Source organism: Hemiscyllium ocellatum, chromosome 8, assembly GCF_020745735.1.
Source record: "Hemiscyllium ocellatum isolate sHemOce1 chromosome 8, sHemOce1.pat.X.cur, whole genome shotgun sequence".
NCBI classification, from domain to species: Eukaryota; Metazoa; Chordata; class Chondrichthyes; order Orectolobiformes; family Hemiscylliidae; genus Hemiscyllium; species Hemiscyllium ocellatum.
The window spans coordinates 103,430,951-103,447,972 of NC_083408.1; the positions used below are offsets into that span (position 1 = coordinate 103,430,951).

Genomic DNA, 17,022 nt, shown 5'->3' on the forward strand with positions numbered 1-17,022 from the left:
GAACACGTTTATAATTATGTTAATCAATTACCACAATGTACATAATATTGTGGTTCTTAGTCCAGCTCAGAGGACCCGAATTTTGTTCCACTAATAAACAAGATAGTGATTGGAACACAAATTACTCCCCTGCAACTTCCTCTTGATTTATGAATAACGCCTCATGCTATGATCACACTCCCTGACTTCAGAATCACTGACTCCATTCAGACTACCCTCCACACCCAGGTACAAAGAGATTTATTGTTCACCTGGAACTGAGGTGAAGTCAGAAGCTACAGCAAGAAACAGCTACATAAAGGGAAATGAACTGTTTCAACATGCCAGAGAGTGAGTCAAACAATTAGAGACACTGAGGTAGGCTGCCCGATCCCTCAAGACCGCTCCCCCCATTCAAGACCTGGAGTGGAGGCTGGCACAGGGAAGCAAGTCCTGGAGAAAATGTATCTTGGAGCAGCTGAGAGCCAGTGCTGGAGGCTTAGAGCAGAGTGGGGAGTATTGTTGGACTGGGATCTGGTGAGGGCAGTTAGACCACATGTGGAAGACCCTGTACTCAGCTACTGCAATACAATGTTTATGTGTAATTGTTTATCCAACTGTAATATCTATCTTTTTAACTATGTCTTATTTCTAACTTATTCTTTGAACACTGTAAAGTAATGCAACTTCCTTGTCTTTTTATTCCTCTTATGTATCTAAAGTTTCTAACTAGGTACTGTACCTAAGATGGCGCCATAAGAAGTGACATTGTAAAACCTTTCACTGTACGCCTGTACTTGTGTACATGTGACAATAAAGAATATTCTATATTCAATAAGATCATGGCTAATCTGATTACTCCATATTCCCACCTACAGATAATAACCTTTGACCTTTACTTGTCAATAGTCTGCCTTAATAATATCAAAAGACTCTGTTTCCACTTCCTCTTGAGGCAAAAGAGTCTTGACCCTCTGAGAAAAACATTTCTCCTCATCACTGTCTGAAATGGACAGCCATTTTATTTTTAAACTGTGACGGCCTAGTTCTAGGTTCTTCCAGAAGGGGATGACTTCCTCTCCATCTCCACTCGGTCATGACCCCCTCGGGAGGTTCATGCTTCTAACTCTTCTAAAGCCCAGCTGCCCAACCTTTCCTCTTGAGGCAACTGGCCCCTCCCTTTCCAGGTATTAGTCTAGAACGACTTCCAACACAATTCCATCCTTCCCTAAAGATGGAGAGCAAACGTGTCAAAAGAAAATCACCATTCTGTGCAGCTCCATTACTAGCAGTGAGTATAGAGCTCCTGAATGCCTGATACGAACTTGGTTTCTCAGCCGTTCGGGTTCTGTGTTCATTACTTTGTGATGGTTGAACTGATAAGACTGCCATCGATCACTCTCTTACATTAATGCTTATGGAGACTGGTAAAAAGTGTGACTGAGTCACACAGAACTTAACTTTGGGCCACCAACTTATACACTTAATGGTAAGGTCCTAGGGAGTGTTGCTGAACAAAGAGACCTTGGAGTGCAGGTTCATAGCTCTTTGAAAGTGGAGTTCCAGGTAAATAGGATAGTGAAGAAGGCGTTTGGTATGCTTTCCTTTGTTGGTCAGAGCATTGAGTACAGGAGTTGGGACGTCATGTTGCAGGACATTGGTTAGGCCACTGTTGGAATATTGTATGCAATTCTGGTCTCCTTCCTATCGGAAAGATGTTGTGAAACTTGAAAGGGTTCAGAAAAGATTTACAAGGATGTTGCCAGGGTTGGAGGATCTGGGCTACAGGGAGAGGCTGAACAGGCTAGGGCTGTTTTCCCTGGAGTGTCGGAGGTTTACAAAATATGAGGGGCATAGATAGGATAAAAAGACAAAGTCTTTTCCCTGGAGTCTGGGAGTCCAGAACTAGAGGGCATAGGTTTAGGGTGAGAGGGGAAAGAGACCTAAGGGGCAGCTTTTTCACGCAGAGGGTGGTACGTGTATGGAATGAGCTGCCAGAGGGTGTGGTGGAGGCTGGTACAATTGCAATATTTAAGAGGCATTTGGATGGGTATATAAATAGGAAGGATTTGGAGGGATATGGGCCAGGTGCTGGCAGGTGGGACTAGATTGGGTTGGGATATCTGGTCGGCATGGACGGGTTGGACCGAAGGGTCTGTTTCCATGCTGTACACCTCTATGACTCTAAGAGAATTGGTCTCCATTCACCTCAACACTTCTGTAGCCACTGCGCAGTTGAACTGCACCCTTGCCTCAACCTCATAGTCTCCACTAAACCATTCCTCTCTATCTCTCAGCCCAGCTATTTGTACCAGTCAGTATGGCCCTTATCTCCTCTCCTCCAAACCAGAGGGACTAGAAAGGTGGACAATTAGTTTAGCTATTCACTGCCAGATCTAACTGGACCAAATAAAGCAAAACTGGGTCCATTTTCTTGCCTGCTCAACAGCTTTCCTCTGACGCAGACCCTCTCCCCGGCATGTTCAGACAGAATGGTAAGTGTAAGGAGCTCACAAACCTCTGAATCATTGACATCAAGACCATCCAAACAACTGACCCAGCCACACACCTTCCTTCCTCAGACTGCCGAATGAAATTACCTCCAATGACAACCCTTACCTACTATTAATCTCTTGTTTCCCGCCTACCTCTTTGCATGCAATCCCACACATCCCCCCCACCCACCACCCCTGAGCTTACATTGTCCATAAAACTCACCTAATGCTTCCTGTACCCTACTCCCACGAGAATTCTGACTAGCAGGCTTCCCCCCCAGCCTGTATGTTATAGTGGGTCTCCCTCGAGTCTCCCCCCATTTCTCCAAAAATCTCTAACCCTTAGCTGCACCTTCAGTGCAAATACCCATCCCATCTCCAAGTTCCACCTCCTCTTCAAAGTGCTTGAAGATGTTGTCACCTCTCGAATGCGTACCCATCATTCCCGAAAGTCCATTTTGAATGCGTCCAATCAGGTTTCCATCCTCTTACAAACTGAAGTGTCCAACGTCACTGTGCCAAAAGCATATTTTCCCTTCTTACCCTTCTCGACCTCTGTCTGCAGCCTTGAACATGGTCAACCACAGCATTTCCCTCTCCTGCCTCACCATTGTAGCACAACTGGATAAGTCTGCATTCGCCTGTGTCCCTCATTTAACATTTATCCTTTCATGGGATGAGGGCATCACGGACAAAGCCAGAATTTGTTCCCCTTCCCTAACTGCCCTTGCACTTAGACTTGCTAGACCACTTTCAGAAGGCAGTTTAGCGTCAACCATGTTGCTGTGGGTTTGGAGTCACATGTAGTCCAGACCCAGTGAGGATTTCCTTTCCGAAAGGACAGGAGGGTTTTGACAACCAGGTAAACAATGGTTTCATGCCTATTATTAGGCCGCATGGAAGGGTTCAATTGGCCGGATGACTGGTTTGTAATGGCAACAGCCATGGGTTCGAATCTTACTCTGGCTGAAGTTACCATGAAGGATTCTCCTTCTCAATCTCTCCCCTCACCTGAGGCATGGTGACCCTCAGGTTAAACCTTCACCAGTTATCTCTCCCTCTAGTGAGAGGGGAGCTCTGTGATCTGGTAAGACTATGGCAATTTTACCATTGGACTACAGGTAACTCCAGACATACAGTTAGATTAGGTTCCTACAGTATGGAAACAGGCCCTTCAGCCCAACAAGTTCACACTGACCCTCCGAAGAGTAAGCCCCCCAAATCCATTTCCCTCGGACTAATGCACCTAACACTATGGCCAATTTACTTTCACCGATTCATCTGACCTGCACCTCTTTGGAGTCTGGGAGAAAATTGGAGCACCCAGAGGAAACCCACACAGACACGAGGAGAATGTGCAAACTCCAGACAGACGTCCGAGGTTGGAACCGAACCCGAGGCCCTGGTGCCGTGAGGCAGCAGTGCTAACCACTGAGCCACTGTGCCGCCCAGTTAGACTGCCAAGTAGTTTTTCTCTACCACATGCAACTAAGTTTAGATCCATCCCAGAGAATGGGAGCAGCAAATCTGCCTTCCAGTCAGCAACAGTACGGAGAGCTTCCACAACCTGATACACAGTTGGAACGATTACTCATGAAACACTTTTAGACCTTTCATCACGCAAGTACTTCATGGAGACTTCAACAGCAGCCTAAAGACAGTCATGTATCATTTCCAAACCTGTAAGCAGTTAGCAGCTCAGTATTTCGGTGATTTGCCAGTCCCAGAGGAATATATAAATATAAAGATATATGTGGCTTAAGGCCTGGCCATGTCTCAGTGTGGAACACCAGCTGGTGTCAATATCACGATGGGAGAAAAGAAGAAAACGCTGGGATGAGAAAGGCCACTTCGTCACTCAAGCCTCGTGACTTTAGCAGCCTAAACCCTACCCTGGCCACCTCCGTGTAGAGGGCTCCTGTCCTTCCCTGTGCATGTGAATTGCTGACATAATTGGGCACACTCCTGCCTGGAGGAAGTGAGGACTGCAGATGCTGGAGATCAGAGCTGAAAAATGTGTTGCTGGAGAAGTGCAGCAGGTCAGGCAGCATCCAAGGAGGAGGAGAATCGACGTTATGCCTGAAATTCTCCTGCACCTTGGATGCTGCCTGATCTGCTGAGCTTTTCCAGCAACACATTTTTCAGCTCACACTCCTGAGCAGATGCCTGGTCTCTGCCAGTGGCCAGAGGGAAGCTGGGGGTTTTCCTCCTGAGCCAACACTGGAACTACCGCTATGTGGTGCCCACCAGACTGCGCTCCCACACTCTGGGAGCCTGACATTCCCACTGAGGTACCAGTATCCGGGGAGAGGGGTGAGGTGGGGGGAGGATGCAGGAGGTAGCCTTGCCGATGATTCCTCTGAGGCGTTTGTACTTACCTGGGAGGGTTTCTAGGGCATCAGGCTGTTTCTCTGCTGGGCCCAGACACAAGGGAGAGAAATTGTGGCAGCCAGTGGTTAGAAATGTGTGCAATGAATGAAACTTGAGAGCGGGGTTATTGTGAGAGTCGCAGTGGAATGAAGTGTGGTAATTAGTGGGACACAGATGATCCCTGTCAGACTTCTGTTGTGTAAGCCAGGATTCTCTTCTCATGGGTAGGGGTGAGGGGACTGATGTGAGGCACCCCTTCACCCACGCAGACCCTTTCTCCCCTACCTTCAGGAAACAGAGAAAGTGAAGGATCGAGTAAGATACAGTCATATATCACGGACCCTTAGACCCAATTCATTCATGTCAACCAAGGATACTAAACTGAGCTAGGAGAAAGTGAGGACTGCAGATGCTGGAGATCAGAGCTGAAAAATGTGTTGCTAGAAAAGCGCAGCAGGTCAGGCAGCATCCAAGGAGAAGGAGAATCGATGTTTTGGACATAAGCCCTTCTTCAGGAATGAAGTCTCATTCCTGAAGAAGGGCTTATGCCTGAAACGTCGATTCTCCTGCTCCTTGGATGCTGCCTGACTTGCTGCGCTTTTCCAGCAACACATTTCTAAACCGAGCTAGTCCCATTTGCTTGTGTTTGGTCTGTATCCCTCTAAAGCTTTCCTATCCATGTATCTGTCCAAATACCTTTTAAATGCTGTAATTGTACCCATCTCCACCACCTCCTCTGGCAGCTCATTCCATACACACACCACTCAGGTCCCTTTTTAAATCTTTCCCCTCTCACCTTATACCCATGCCCTCCCTTAAGCCAGCTATTGGTACTGGTGCAGGTAGGAGGAAGGTGGGGAGGTGTTCGAGTGAGTGAGTAGGCAGCAATAGGGGAGGCAATGACCTACTGGTATTATCACTTGACTGTTAATCCAGAGACGCAGGTAATAATCTGGGGACCCAGGTTTGAATCTCCACCACAGCAGATGCTGTAATTTGAATTCAGTTAAAATCTAGAAGTAAGAGCCTAATGATGAACGTGAATTGATTACTGGGGAAAAACTCATCTGGTTCACTAAAGTATTTTCAGGAAAGAATCTGCCATCCCTATCCAGTCTGGCCTACATGCTCCAAACCCATAGCAATGTGGTTGACTCTTAACTGCCCTCTTGGCAATAAACACTGGCCCAGCCAACGATGCCCTCATGAATGAATTTTAAAGAAGTTAGGGATTGGGTGAGGGGTGTGGAAGGTTGAGGGGGAACAAGTGAGGGGAGGTAATGGTGAAGGTGGTGGGTGGTAGGTGCAGTAGCAGCTGTACAGTGAGGTAGCAGACAGAAGAGTCACCAGCTTTTGTGTGTTAAAAATCACACAACACCAGGTTATAATCCAACAGGTTGCAATCATCTCCACCACCTCCTCTGGCAGCTCATTCCATACACACACCACTCTCTGTGTGGAAAAGTTGTCCCTCAGGTCCCTTTTAAATCTTTCCCCTTTCACCTGAAACCTATGCCCTCTAGTTCAGGAGTTGGAAGAGCTAGCTTTCAGAGTGCCCCTGATGAAGGAGTATCACTCCAAAAGCTTGTACTGCCAAATAAACCTGTTGGACTATAACCTGGTGCTGTGTGACTTTTTAACTTAGTCCACCGCCTGTCCAACACCGGCACCTCCACATCACAGTTTTCTTATGGCACCGCTTGCCATTCCTGAGGCCTGTGGAGACTGCCCTATCCCTGGGTCTGGGTGGGGTGGCCTCCTCCAGGAAGAGGTCTTCCTGGACTTTCTGTCGGAGAAGCGCTGGCACCGTTTCCCCTTCTCCGATGCCTTCTGAATAAACATCCCTCACTGAGCAGGGCAGCTTTACAATGCCAGTGCTCGCCCGTGTTCGAAAGGCACGGGCACCCGGGACACTGGTCTTTCAGCAGGTAGCTGGTGAGGGATGAGTTGATCCAGGAATGGCGCATGGTTAGATCAGGCTGGAATGGAGCAAGAAGGAACTTTTGGCGGTGGGGGAGTGGGAGTTAATGGGTTTGCTAAGGTGCAGTGGGAAATCTCGCTAAGCCCCATGGAGACAATCACTCCAAAAACCCAGAGAAACTGACACTTGGAAATTAAAGAGTAAGATTCAGGCCATTATTCTGAAAACCTCACAACTTTCAAGCACAAATTATCACCCAAACAGGGGAACCACATATGTCCCACTCTCTTCAGTTACCTCTAACTCAATTTCTGGGAAGCAACACACATCTGATATGTTCATATCATTTTACGAACGTTTCCTTTCACTTTCAATTGCAGCTGCACCCCTCCCTCAGAATGAAAAGTATTTTATACATTTCAAAGGAGCCTGGTCAGGCAAAAGCCGTTTGAGTTATATATCCAGCACAAGCAGCTTATGTCTGCCTTTATCAGTTGCAAAGAATCTGCCCTGACGTGAGATAGCAGCCGTCAATCTGGCTGTAATGCTTACATGTCACCTGTTTGTTATGTTGTAATTCAGGAACTGGTCAGTTTGCCCAAACCACCCTGTACAGTTCCATGTCCAATTTGCACCATCCCCAGCAGCTCATGTTTAACGCTGGGATGGGTGGGGGGGAGAGTATGTGAAGGGGCAACCCACATAGCCTGACATCCAAAAGGTTCAGCACAAAGTTTGAAAAGTTTTTAAAAGCCACAGATGGTGTGAAGGCTTCTTGAAGCAACAACAATAACCTACATTCAAGGACAGGCAGCAGTGAAAAGTGGCCGAGCAGAGGCTGATAGCTAAGATTCATGCACCTCAACCGGGACCTTGGGTTCATGTCACACTACAGGTGACCACCATTGCACTACACACACACACACACACACACACACACACACACACACACACACACACACACACACACACACATATGTGGGGTGAATTAGAACTTGTAGAGTTACATTGTACTTTGCTCAAAAACTGCATGAATTCATGTAAGACTCTGTTATCTCACTTTTTAGATTAGAATCAATCTAAACATTATGGCACAGACGGAGAACACAGGGGGCTAACACCATCAACATATTGTCTAGCTAACACCAATTGTTACAGTTAACCTAAGAATGCAACTTTTTAAAAAAAGCTTTGTGATTTACACAGGAAAGCAGTGAAACTATCATGGCATTTGAACAGATGAAAGTCTCAACAAACAATCAAGGTATTTTTCAATGTATAATTTCAGTTACATCGCACTGTAAACTTTTGCTATAAATTCTGTGTCTTACAATTGTGTCCTCCACAACCACCTGATGAAAGAGCAGCGCTCCGAAAGCTAGTGCTTCCAATTAAACCTGTTGGGCTATAAGCTGGTGTTGTGTGATTTTTAACTTTGTACACCCCAGTCCAACACCGGCATTTCCAAATCATGACTACATTTATATAGCACCTTTGAAGTAATGAAACATCCCAAAAGGGGTTCACAGGTAATTCAAAAAACGAAATGTGACAGCCAGATCAGATCAGACCACACGCTTTAATGAGGTCGCACATTCCAGGCATGTACCACCCTCAGTGTAAAAAAACCTACATCTCACATCTCCTTTTAACTTATTCCCTTTTATCTTAAACCTCAGTCCCCTAGTAATTGACATTTCTACCCTAAGGATAGTAGTAATAGTAAGTCACATCAACTAACCACCAAAAGACATGATCTACTGTCACTAGCATCCTTACATACAGATGAAGAAGGACACTACCTCAACTGGGACAACACATCCACCCTGGGGCAGGCTAAACAGAGACATGCATAGGAATTCCTAGAGGCCTGACGTTCAAACCGGAACTGCATCAATAAACACATGGAATTGGACCTGATTTACCAACCACTGAGAAAAAGAACCATAAATGATATCATCCACCTAAAGAGACCAAGACACATAGATAGAAAAAGGGACAGAACACCAGCGCTTCACCGGAGACTCACTGATGATGTTACCTAGTATGGTGACGAAACATCTGAGAAACAAACCTTCCAGCTCAGCGAACAAATTTAACAACCTGAACCTCAACCCAAGCTACAAATCCTCTCAAAAATTGCAAGCCTCTTGTAATTTTGTAAACTTCTATCAGGTCACCGCTCACCTTTCAATGCTCAAGTGAAAACAAACAAAGTTGGTCCAGTCTCTCCTTGTAGCTAATACTCTCCAAGCCTGGCAACATCCTGGTAAACCATTTCTGTACTCTCTCCAAAGCTTCCACATCCTTCTGGTAGTGTGACGGCCAGAACTGCACACATTATTCCAACTGTGGCCTAACTAAACTGGTATAAAGCTGTAACATGGCTTATGAATTTTTATAACCTACGCCTCAACTGATGAAGGTAAGAATTTTTTTTGCCTCTTTGACCACCTAATGTTGCCACTTCCTGGGAACTGTGGATCTGTACACCGAGATCCCTCTGTATGTTGATGCTTCTCAGATTTCTGCCATTGACTCAATACTTGCCTCCTGAATTACACCTTTGCAAAATGCATCACCTTGCATTTGTCCGGATCAAACTCCATTGGTCATTTCTCCATCCATGTCTCCAATCCATTTGTTTCCTGCTGTATCCTCTGGCAATCCTCCTTACTATCCACAGCTCCCCCAATCCTTGTCTGAAACTTACTTAGCTGGCCATCTACTTTCTCCTCCAAATCATACATATTACAAACACCACCTGATCCCTGCAGAGCACCACTGGTCACAGGTTTCCAGTCAGAAAAACACCCTTCCACTGCTACTCTCTGTCTTCTATGACCAATTCAGTTCAGCATCTATCTTACCAGCTCACTGCTGATCCCATGTGACTTTAACTTCTCCGTCAGCCTGCCATTAGGTTCCTTGACATAGAACTTGCTAAAGCCCACTTGGACAACATCTACTGCCCTGCATTCCTCAGTCATTTTTTTGTCATTTCCTCAAAAACCTCAAATCATCTTTGTGATTCACGACCTCCACAATACAAAGCCATTCTGCTAGTCGCTAATAAGTCAATTTTTTAAAAATGTGATAAACGCTGCCCCTAAAAATCTTCTCCACTAATTTCCCTACCACTGATGTAAGAGTCACCAGCCTGTAATTTCTCGATTATCCCTGGTGCCCTTCATAAACAAAGGAACAACATTTCTCCAGTCCTCTGGAACCTCTCCTGTGACTAAAGTGGATACAAAGATTTCATTCAAGGCCCCAGCAATTTCCTCATTCACCTTGTTGAGTATTCTGGGACAGATCCCATCAACTCCCGGGGACTTGTCTACCTTACTGTTTTTCAAAACACCCAGAACCATCTTTTTTTAAAGATACTGACATGCCCTAGTTTATCAACATACCCCTCTCCAGACCACCATTCACCATTTGTGAATATTCATGCAAAAGGATTTGTCAAGGACTTCACTCACTTCTTCTAGCTCCAAGCATAAATTCCCTCTTTTGTTCCTCAGTATACCTATCTGTTCCCTAGCTATCCTCTTGCTCCTTATATACATATAAAAAGCCTTGGGATTTTACTTAATCCTGTTTGCCAAGGTCATTTCTATGCCCGTTTCAGACCTCCTCACTCTTTAAGTTCTTTCCTGTTTCCTCTATATTCTTCAAGAGCTCTGTCTGTCGGTCAGCGAGCTGTGTGCACGTGAGGAGTGTTATCGCCATAGTTGAGCCTTCACTGGTGTTACCTGGATTCGGGTAGACTGGAGTACTCTCAAACAGCACGGTGGTTCCTCCATTGCACAGAGGTCCAAACACCACGTAGCTGTGCCCAGTGATCCAACCAACATCCGCAACACAGCCAAATACATCACCATCATGGTAATCAAACACATACTGGAGAGAGAGAGAGAAACAAACTAAAGTCACATTACAATCACAGATAGTTACATTGCAGATGTGCTGAAAATTAACGAGATTTAAAAACAATTGCCCAGTCAAGATTTTTGTTTTAGGTTGGGTCTGAACAGGTTAGTTAATCCATCAAATTTCCTAAAACATTTGCGGTTTTGAGAAACTGATGGGTGTCAGTTGCACACACTATTGTAACTTGGAGATACTCCAACCTACTTTCATCTCTTTTGTGATGTACAGTGAGGTTGTATGTGGAGTACTGTGTGAAGGTTTGGCTTTGCTATCTCAGGAAAGATATCATGACCATAGAGGGACGGCGATGAGTATTCACCAGTCTTGTTCCCGGGAGAGGATTGTCCTATGAAGAGAAATTGGGTAAAGTGGGCTAGAGATCATAAGAGTGATGAGATGATCTCTTTGGAATGTACAAAATACTTAATTGGATAAATGGGATTGATGCTTTATCCCAGGGGGCTGTGGAAGCTCAGTCTTTGAGTATATTTAAGATAGAGAGATTCCCTTAAGGCAGATCAATAGATTTTTGATTATTAGTGATGTAGAGGGTTATGAGATGCTGATCAATGGTGGGGTGGACCTGATTAGCTGGAAGTTCTTGCTCCTATGTTCCGACATTGGTTATCTTTATTGTATTTTGCTACCTTGATTAGTCATTGCCCTGTAATTTACTCAAACTTCACAAACTTGATTTCTTCTTCCCCCTGTTTCATTTAAAGCCCGTCTCTACTTCCCTCGTTAAATGACTCAGTAGAAAACCAATCTCAGCAGGGTTCTGGTGTAGATGTCCCAATGGTACAACATTCACTTTCCCAAGTCCTACTACCAGTGCCCATAAACATGAATCCATTCTCTTACACCAGCCTTGGAGCCATTCATCTCTCTGCTTCTGATTTACCTGATGCCCACTTGCACATGACCCAGGTAATAATTTGAGGCTCTGCTTTGTGATTCAGTGCCTAGTTCTGTCATGCCCCCTATTCAAACAGAACCCCTTTCCTAGTCTTACCTATGTCAATGGAACCTACATAGACCATGACTCCAGGATCCACCCCCTCCCATGACAGTTTCTTTCCCAGCCATGTGAAGAAATCTAGAACCCTGGCACCCAAAAGGCAACACGGCTGGGAGAAGGTTGTCCATCCCCCTTACTATACTGTTCCCTACTACCACTGTATTTCTTTTAACTCCTCCACTCCCATTGTTCCTTATACCATGATATTATGGTCAGTCTGTGTTTTGTCCACACAAACGACAAGAATCTCAAATTCGGTGGACAATTGCAAGGTCTGACGTTCCTGCACTCCCATGTTCTCATTCCCCTTACCTGACAAGCAGTCACACCCTCCAGTCCTTGACCACTGGCCACATCAGATTATACTAACATAAGGGGTATGACCGCCTTTTGGAACAAAGTAGACAGGCTGGAAGAACACAGTAAGCCAGACAGCATCAGAAGGTGGAGAAATCAAATTTCCGGGTTTGATCCTTCTTCAGGACTTCAGGAACAAAGTGGCCAGGTAATGCTCACCATCCCTGATCTGTCACAACTCAATGACTCTGAGCTGAAAGTCCTCAAGCTTTAGACGTTTATCACAGCCAGGGTTGCCAGGGTATCCAGGACTTCCCACATGCCGTAGCTGTGACACAGCACCAAATTGCCACCTTTATTATGTCAGGCAGATTTATTTAGTTTTCATCAAATGATTTAAACACCAATAAGAAGTGATGCTTCTCATTTTGCAATCATGAACCAATATGGAAGAAACAGGCATGAAAAAGATTCACGTCCTAGTTCTGATGAGTGCAAGAAAAAAAAAGCTTCACCTTGTTGGTTCCTTTTACAATGTAACATTAAGTAATTAATTCACTTACAGTTCAGTACATCAGTCACTCACCCAACCCCTGGCATCCCACACTCAAGCAGCATTGAAAATCCCCCGTATTTATGCTTATGGAGAAACAATACACCAGCAAATAACAATCTGCTAATAAAGATAACCCAGCTAAAGCTAGTCAGCTTATGAACCTGGTTAAGAATTCCTGTTTAAGCATGGAAGAAATTTAGAACATTGAACAATTCCGCACAGAACAGGCCCTTCGGCCCATGATGTTGTGCCGAGCATTCATCTTAATCTAAGATCAACCTTAACGACACGCCCCTCAATTTACTGCCAACCATGTGCTTGTCCAGTAATTGCTTAAATGTCTCTAATGTCTTTGACTCTACTACCACTGTTGGCAGTGCATTCCACACACCCACCACTCTCTGTGTAAATAACCTACCTCTGACATCTCCCTCATAACTTCCTGCAATCACCTTAAAATTATGACCCCTCATGATAGCCATTGTTGCTCTGGGGAAAAGAAACTGAACTCACTCCTTTTAACCAGCAACCTAACAAAAATTTTCTCTTTAATTTTCCAAAAATTCATATGTGGGATGTGGGCGTCGCTGGCTGGCCCAGCATTTATTACCTATTCTTTGTTGCCCCATGAAAAGGTGGTGGTGAGTTGCCTTCTTGAACCACTGCAGCCCACCTGCTGTGGGTTGACCCATCAGAGAGGGATTTCCAGGATTTTGAACAGTAGCAGCAGTGAATGAACGGCAATATATTTCCAAGTCAGGATGGTGAATGACTTGGAGGGGAACCTGAAGGAGGTGGTGTTTCCCACATATCTGCTGTTCTGATCCTTCTAGATGGAAGTGTTTGTGAGTTTGGAAGATGCCGGAATCACAAGCTTTTCCAGCACTGCTCCTTCGTCAGGTGACTTCGCTCCGAAAGCTTGTGATTTCAAATAAACCTTAGATTAGATTACTTACAGTGTGGAAACAGGCCCTTCGGCCCAACAAGTCCACACCGACCCGCCGAAGCGCAACCCACCCATGCCCCTATATTTACCCCTTACCTAACACTACAGGCAATTTAGCATGGCCAATTCACCTGACCCGCACATCTTTGGACTGTGGGAGGAAACAGGAGCACCCGGAGGAAACCCACGCAGACACAGGGAGAACGTGCAAACTCCACACAGTCAGTCGCCTGAGTTGGGAATTGAACCCGGGTCTCAGGTGCTGTGAGGCAGCAGTGCTAACCACTGTGCCACCATGCCACCCACAACCCGTTGGACTATAACCTGGTATAGTGAGACTTCTGACCTTGTGCACCCCAGTCTAACACCAGCACCTCCGTATCAGGATGTGTAGGCCAGACCAGGTAAGGTTGGCAGTTTCTCTTCCCCAAAGGACATTCATGAAGCAGATGGGTTTTTCTAGACGATCAACAATGGATTCATGATCATCATTAAACTATTAGATTAGATTGCCTACAGTGTGGAAACAGACCCTTCGGCCCAACAAGTCCACACCGACCCTCTGAAGAGTAACCCATCTCCCTATGACTAACACACCTAACCTATGGGCAATTTAGCATGGCCAATTGACCTGATCTGCACATCTTTGGACTGTGGGAGGAAACCGGCGCACCCGGAGGAAACCCACGCAGACACGAGGAGAGCGTGCAAACTCCATACAGACAGTCGCCCAAGGCTGGAATCAAACCTGGGACCCTGGTGCTGTGAGGCAGCAGTGCTAACCACTGAGCCACCGTGCCACCCCAAACTCTTTTATTCAAATTATTTTTAAAAATTGAACTCAGATTCTCCCATTTGCTGTTGAGGAATTCAAACCCAGGTTCCCAGAATGTTACCTGGATTGCAGTTAACAGGCCACTGATAATACCACTAGGCCGTCACCTCCCATAAATGATTAAAATGACACAACTGAGTGCTATCCAGCTGGTGGAGGATGGTGAATGGGACCCAATGTGCTGTTGGACAATGGAGATTGCTGGTGGAGGATGGTGTATGGGACCCAATGTGCTGGTAGACAATGGAAATTACTGGTAGAGGATGGTGTATGGGACCCAATGTGCTGGTAGACAATGGAGATTGCTGGTGAAGGATGGTATATGGGACCCAAAGTGCTGGTAGACAATGGAGATTGCTGGTGGAGGATGGTGTATGGAGCCCAAAGTGCTAAGAGACAATGGAGATTGCTGGTGGAGGATGGTGAATGAGGCGCAATGTGCTGGTAGACATGGAGAATGCTGGTGGATGATGGTGTATGCGCCCAATGTGCAGGTAGACAATGGAGATTGCTGGTGGAGGATGATGTATGGGACACAATGTGCTTTTGGACAATGGAGATTGCTGGTGTAGGATGGTATATGGGGCACAATATCCTGTTAGGCAATGGAGATTGCTGGTGGATGATGGTGTATCGGGCACAATGTGCTGTTGGACAATGGAGATTGCTGGTGGAGGATGGTGTATGGAGCCCAATGTGCTGTTGGACAATGGAAATTGCTGGTGGTGGATGGCGAATGGGGCGCAATGTGCTGGTAGACAATGGAGATTACTGGTGGAGGATGGTGTATGGGGCCAATGTGCTGGTAGACAATAGAGATTGCTGGTGGAGGATGGTGAATGGGGCGCAATGTGCTGGTAGACCTGGAGAATGCTGGTGGATGATGGTGTATGGGCCCAATGTGCTGATAGACAATGGAGATTACTGGTGGAGGATGGTGTATTGGGCCAATGTGCTGGTAGACAATAGAGATTGCTGGTGGAGGATGGTGAATGGGGCGCAATGTGCTGATAGACATGGAGAATGCTGGTGGAAGATGGTGTATGAGCCCAATGTGCTGGTGGACAATGGAGATTGCTGATGGAGGATGGTGTATGGGGTGCAATGTGCTGGTAGACAATGGAGATTGCTGATGGAGGATGGTGTATGGGGCCCAATGTGCTATTGGACAATGGAGATTGCTGACGGAGGATGGTGTATGGAGCCCAATGCACTGACAGGTCAAGAAGGAAAAGAGGAAATTTTGCTTTTGTCACTGGTGATAGTGGAGGTGATTTCTCACATCGACAAGAACGGGAATATTGGAAAGGATGAATATAGATAAGTCTCCTGGGCCTGATGGCATTTACCCCAGGATCCTATGGGAAGCTAGGGAGGAGATAGCAGAGCCATTGGCCTGGATTTTTATGTCGTCATTGTCAATGGGAATAGTACCAGAGGACTGGAGGATAGCGAATGTGGTCCCATTGTTCAAGAAAGGGAGTAGGGATAGCCCTAGTAACTATAGGCCAGTGAGTCTGACTTCAGTGGTGGGCAAAGTCTTAGAAAGAATGGTAAGGGATAAGATTTATGAACATCTGGGTAGGAATAACGTGATCAGGGATAGCCAGCATGGTTTTGTGAAGGGCAGGTCGTGCCTCACAAACCTTATTGAGTTCTTTGAGAAGGTGACTAAGGAAGTGGATGAGGGTAAAGCAGTAGATGTTGTGTATATGGATTTTAGTAAGGCGTTCGATAAGGTTCCCCATGGTAGGCTAATGCTAAAACTTCGGAGGTATGGCATTGAGGATACATTAGAGGTTTGGATTAGGAATTGGCTGGCTGGAAGGAGACAGAGGGTAGTAGTTGATGGATTATGTTCATCTTGGAGCGCAGTTACTAGCGGTGTACCACAAGGATCTGTTTTGGGACCATTGCTTTTTGTTATCTTTATAAATGATCTAGAGGAAGGACTTGAAAGCTGGGTAAGCAAGTTTGCGGATGACACAAAAGTCGGTGGAGTTGTGGATAGTGAGGAAGGAAGTGGTAGGTTACAGCGGGATATAGATAAGTTGCAGAGCTGGGCGGAAATGTGGCAAATGGAATTCAATGTAGCTAAGTGCGAAGTCGTTCACTTTGGTAGGAATAACAAGATGATGGATTACTGGGCTAATGGTAGGCTACTTGGTAGTGTGGATGAGCAGAGGGATCTTGGTGTCCATGTACACTGATCTCTGAAAGTTGCCACCCAGGTAAATAGTGCTGTGAAGAAGGCATATGGTGTACTGGGCTTCATTGGTAGAGGAATTGAGTTCCGGAGTCCTGAGGTCATGTTGCAACTGTATAAGACTCTGGTGCGGCCTCATCTGGAGTATTGTGTGCAGTTTTGGTCGCCATACTATAGGAAGGATGTGGAGGCATTGGAACGAGTGCAGAGGAGGTTTACCAGGATGTTGCCTGGAATGGTAGGAAAATCTTATGAGGAAAGGCTGAGGCACTTGGGGCTGTTCTCATTGGAGAAGAGAAGGTTTAGGGGAGATTTGATAGAGGTGTATAAGATGATTAGGGGTTTAGATAGGGTCGACACTGAGAACCTTTTACCGCTAATGGAGTCAGGTGTTACTAGGGGACACAGCTTTAAATTAAGGGGTGGTAGGTATAGGACAGATGTTAGGGGTAGATTCTTCACA

At 45.8% G+C, this 17,022-nt stretch overlaps 1 protein-coding gene across 1 annotated transcript in view; it reads right to left on the minus strand.

The window, feature by feature from the left end:
• Nucleotides 1-17,022, minus strand: part of LOC132818219 (acetyl-coenzyme A synthetase 2-like, mitochondrial) — a 79,289-nt gene that overhangs the window by 26,759 nt on the left and 35,508 nt on the right. The window contains exon 6 of the mRNA XM_060829000.1: nucleotides 10,524-10,671. Within this exon, the coding sequence (XP_060684983.1) occupies nucleotides 10,524-10,671 (148 nt within the window). The remainder of the gene's footprint in view (nucleotides 1-10,523; nucleotides 10,672-17,022) is intronic.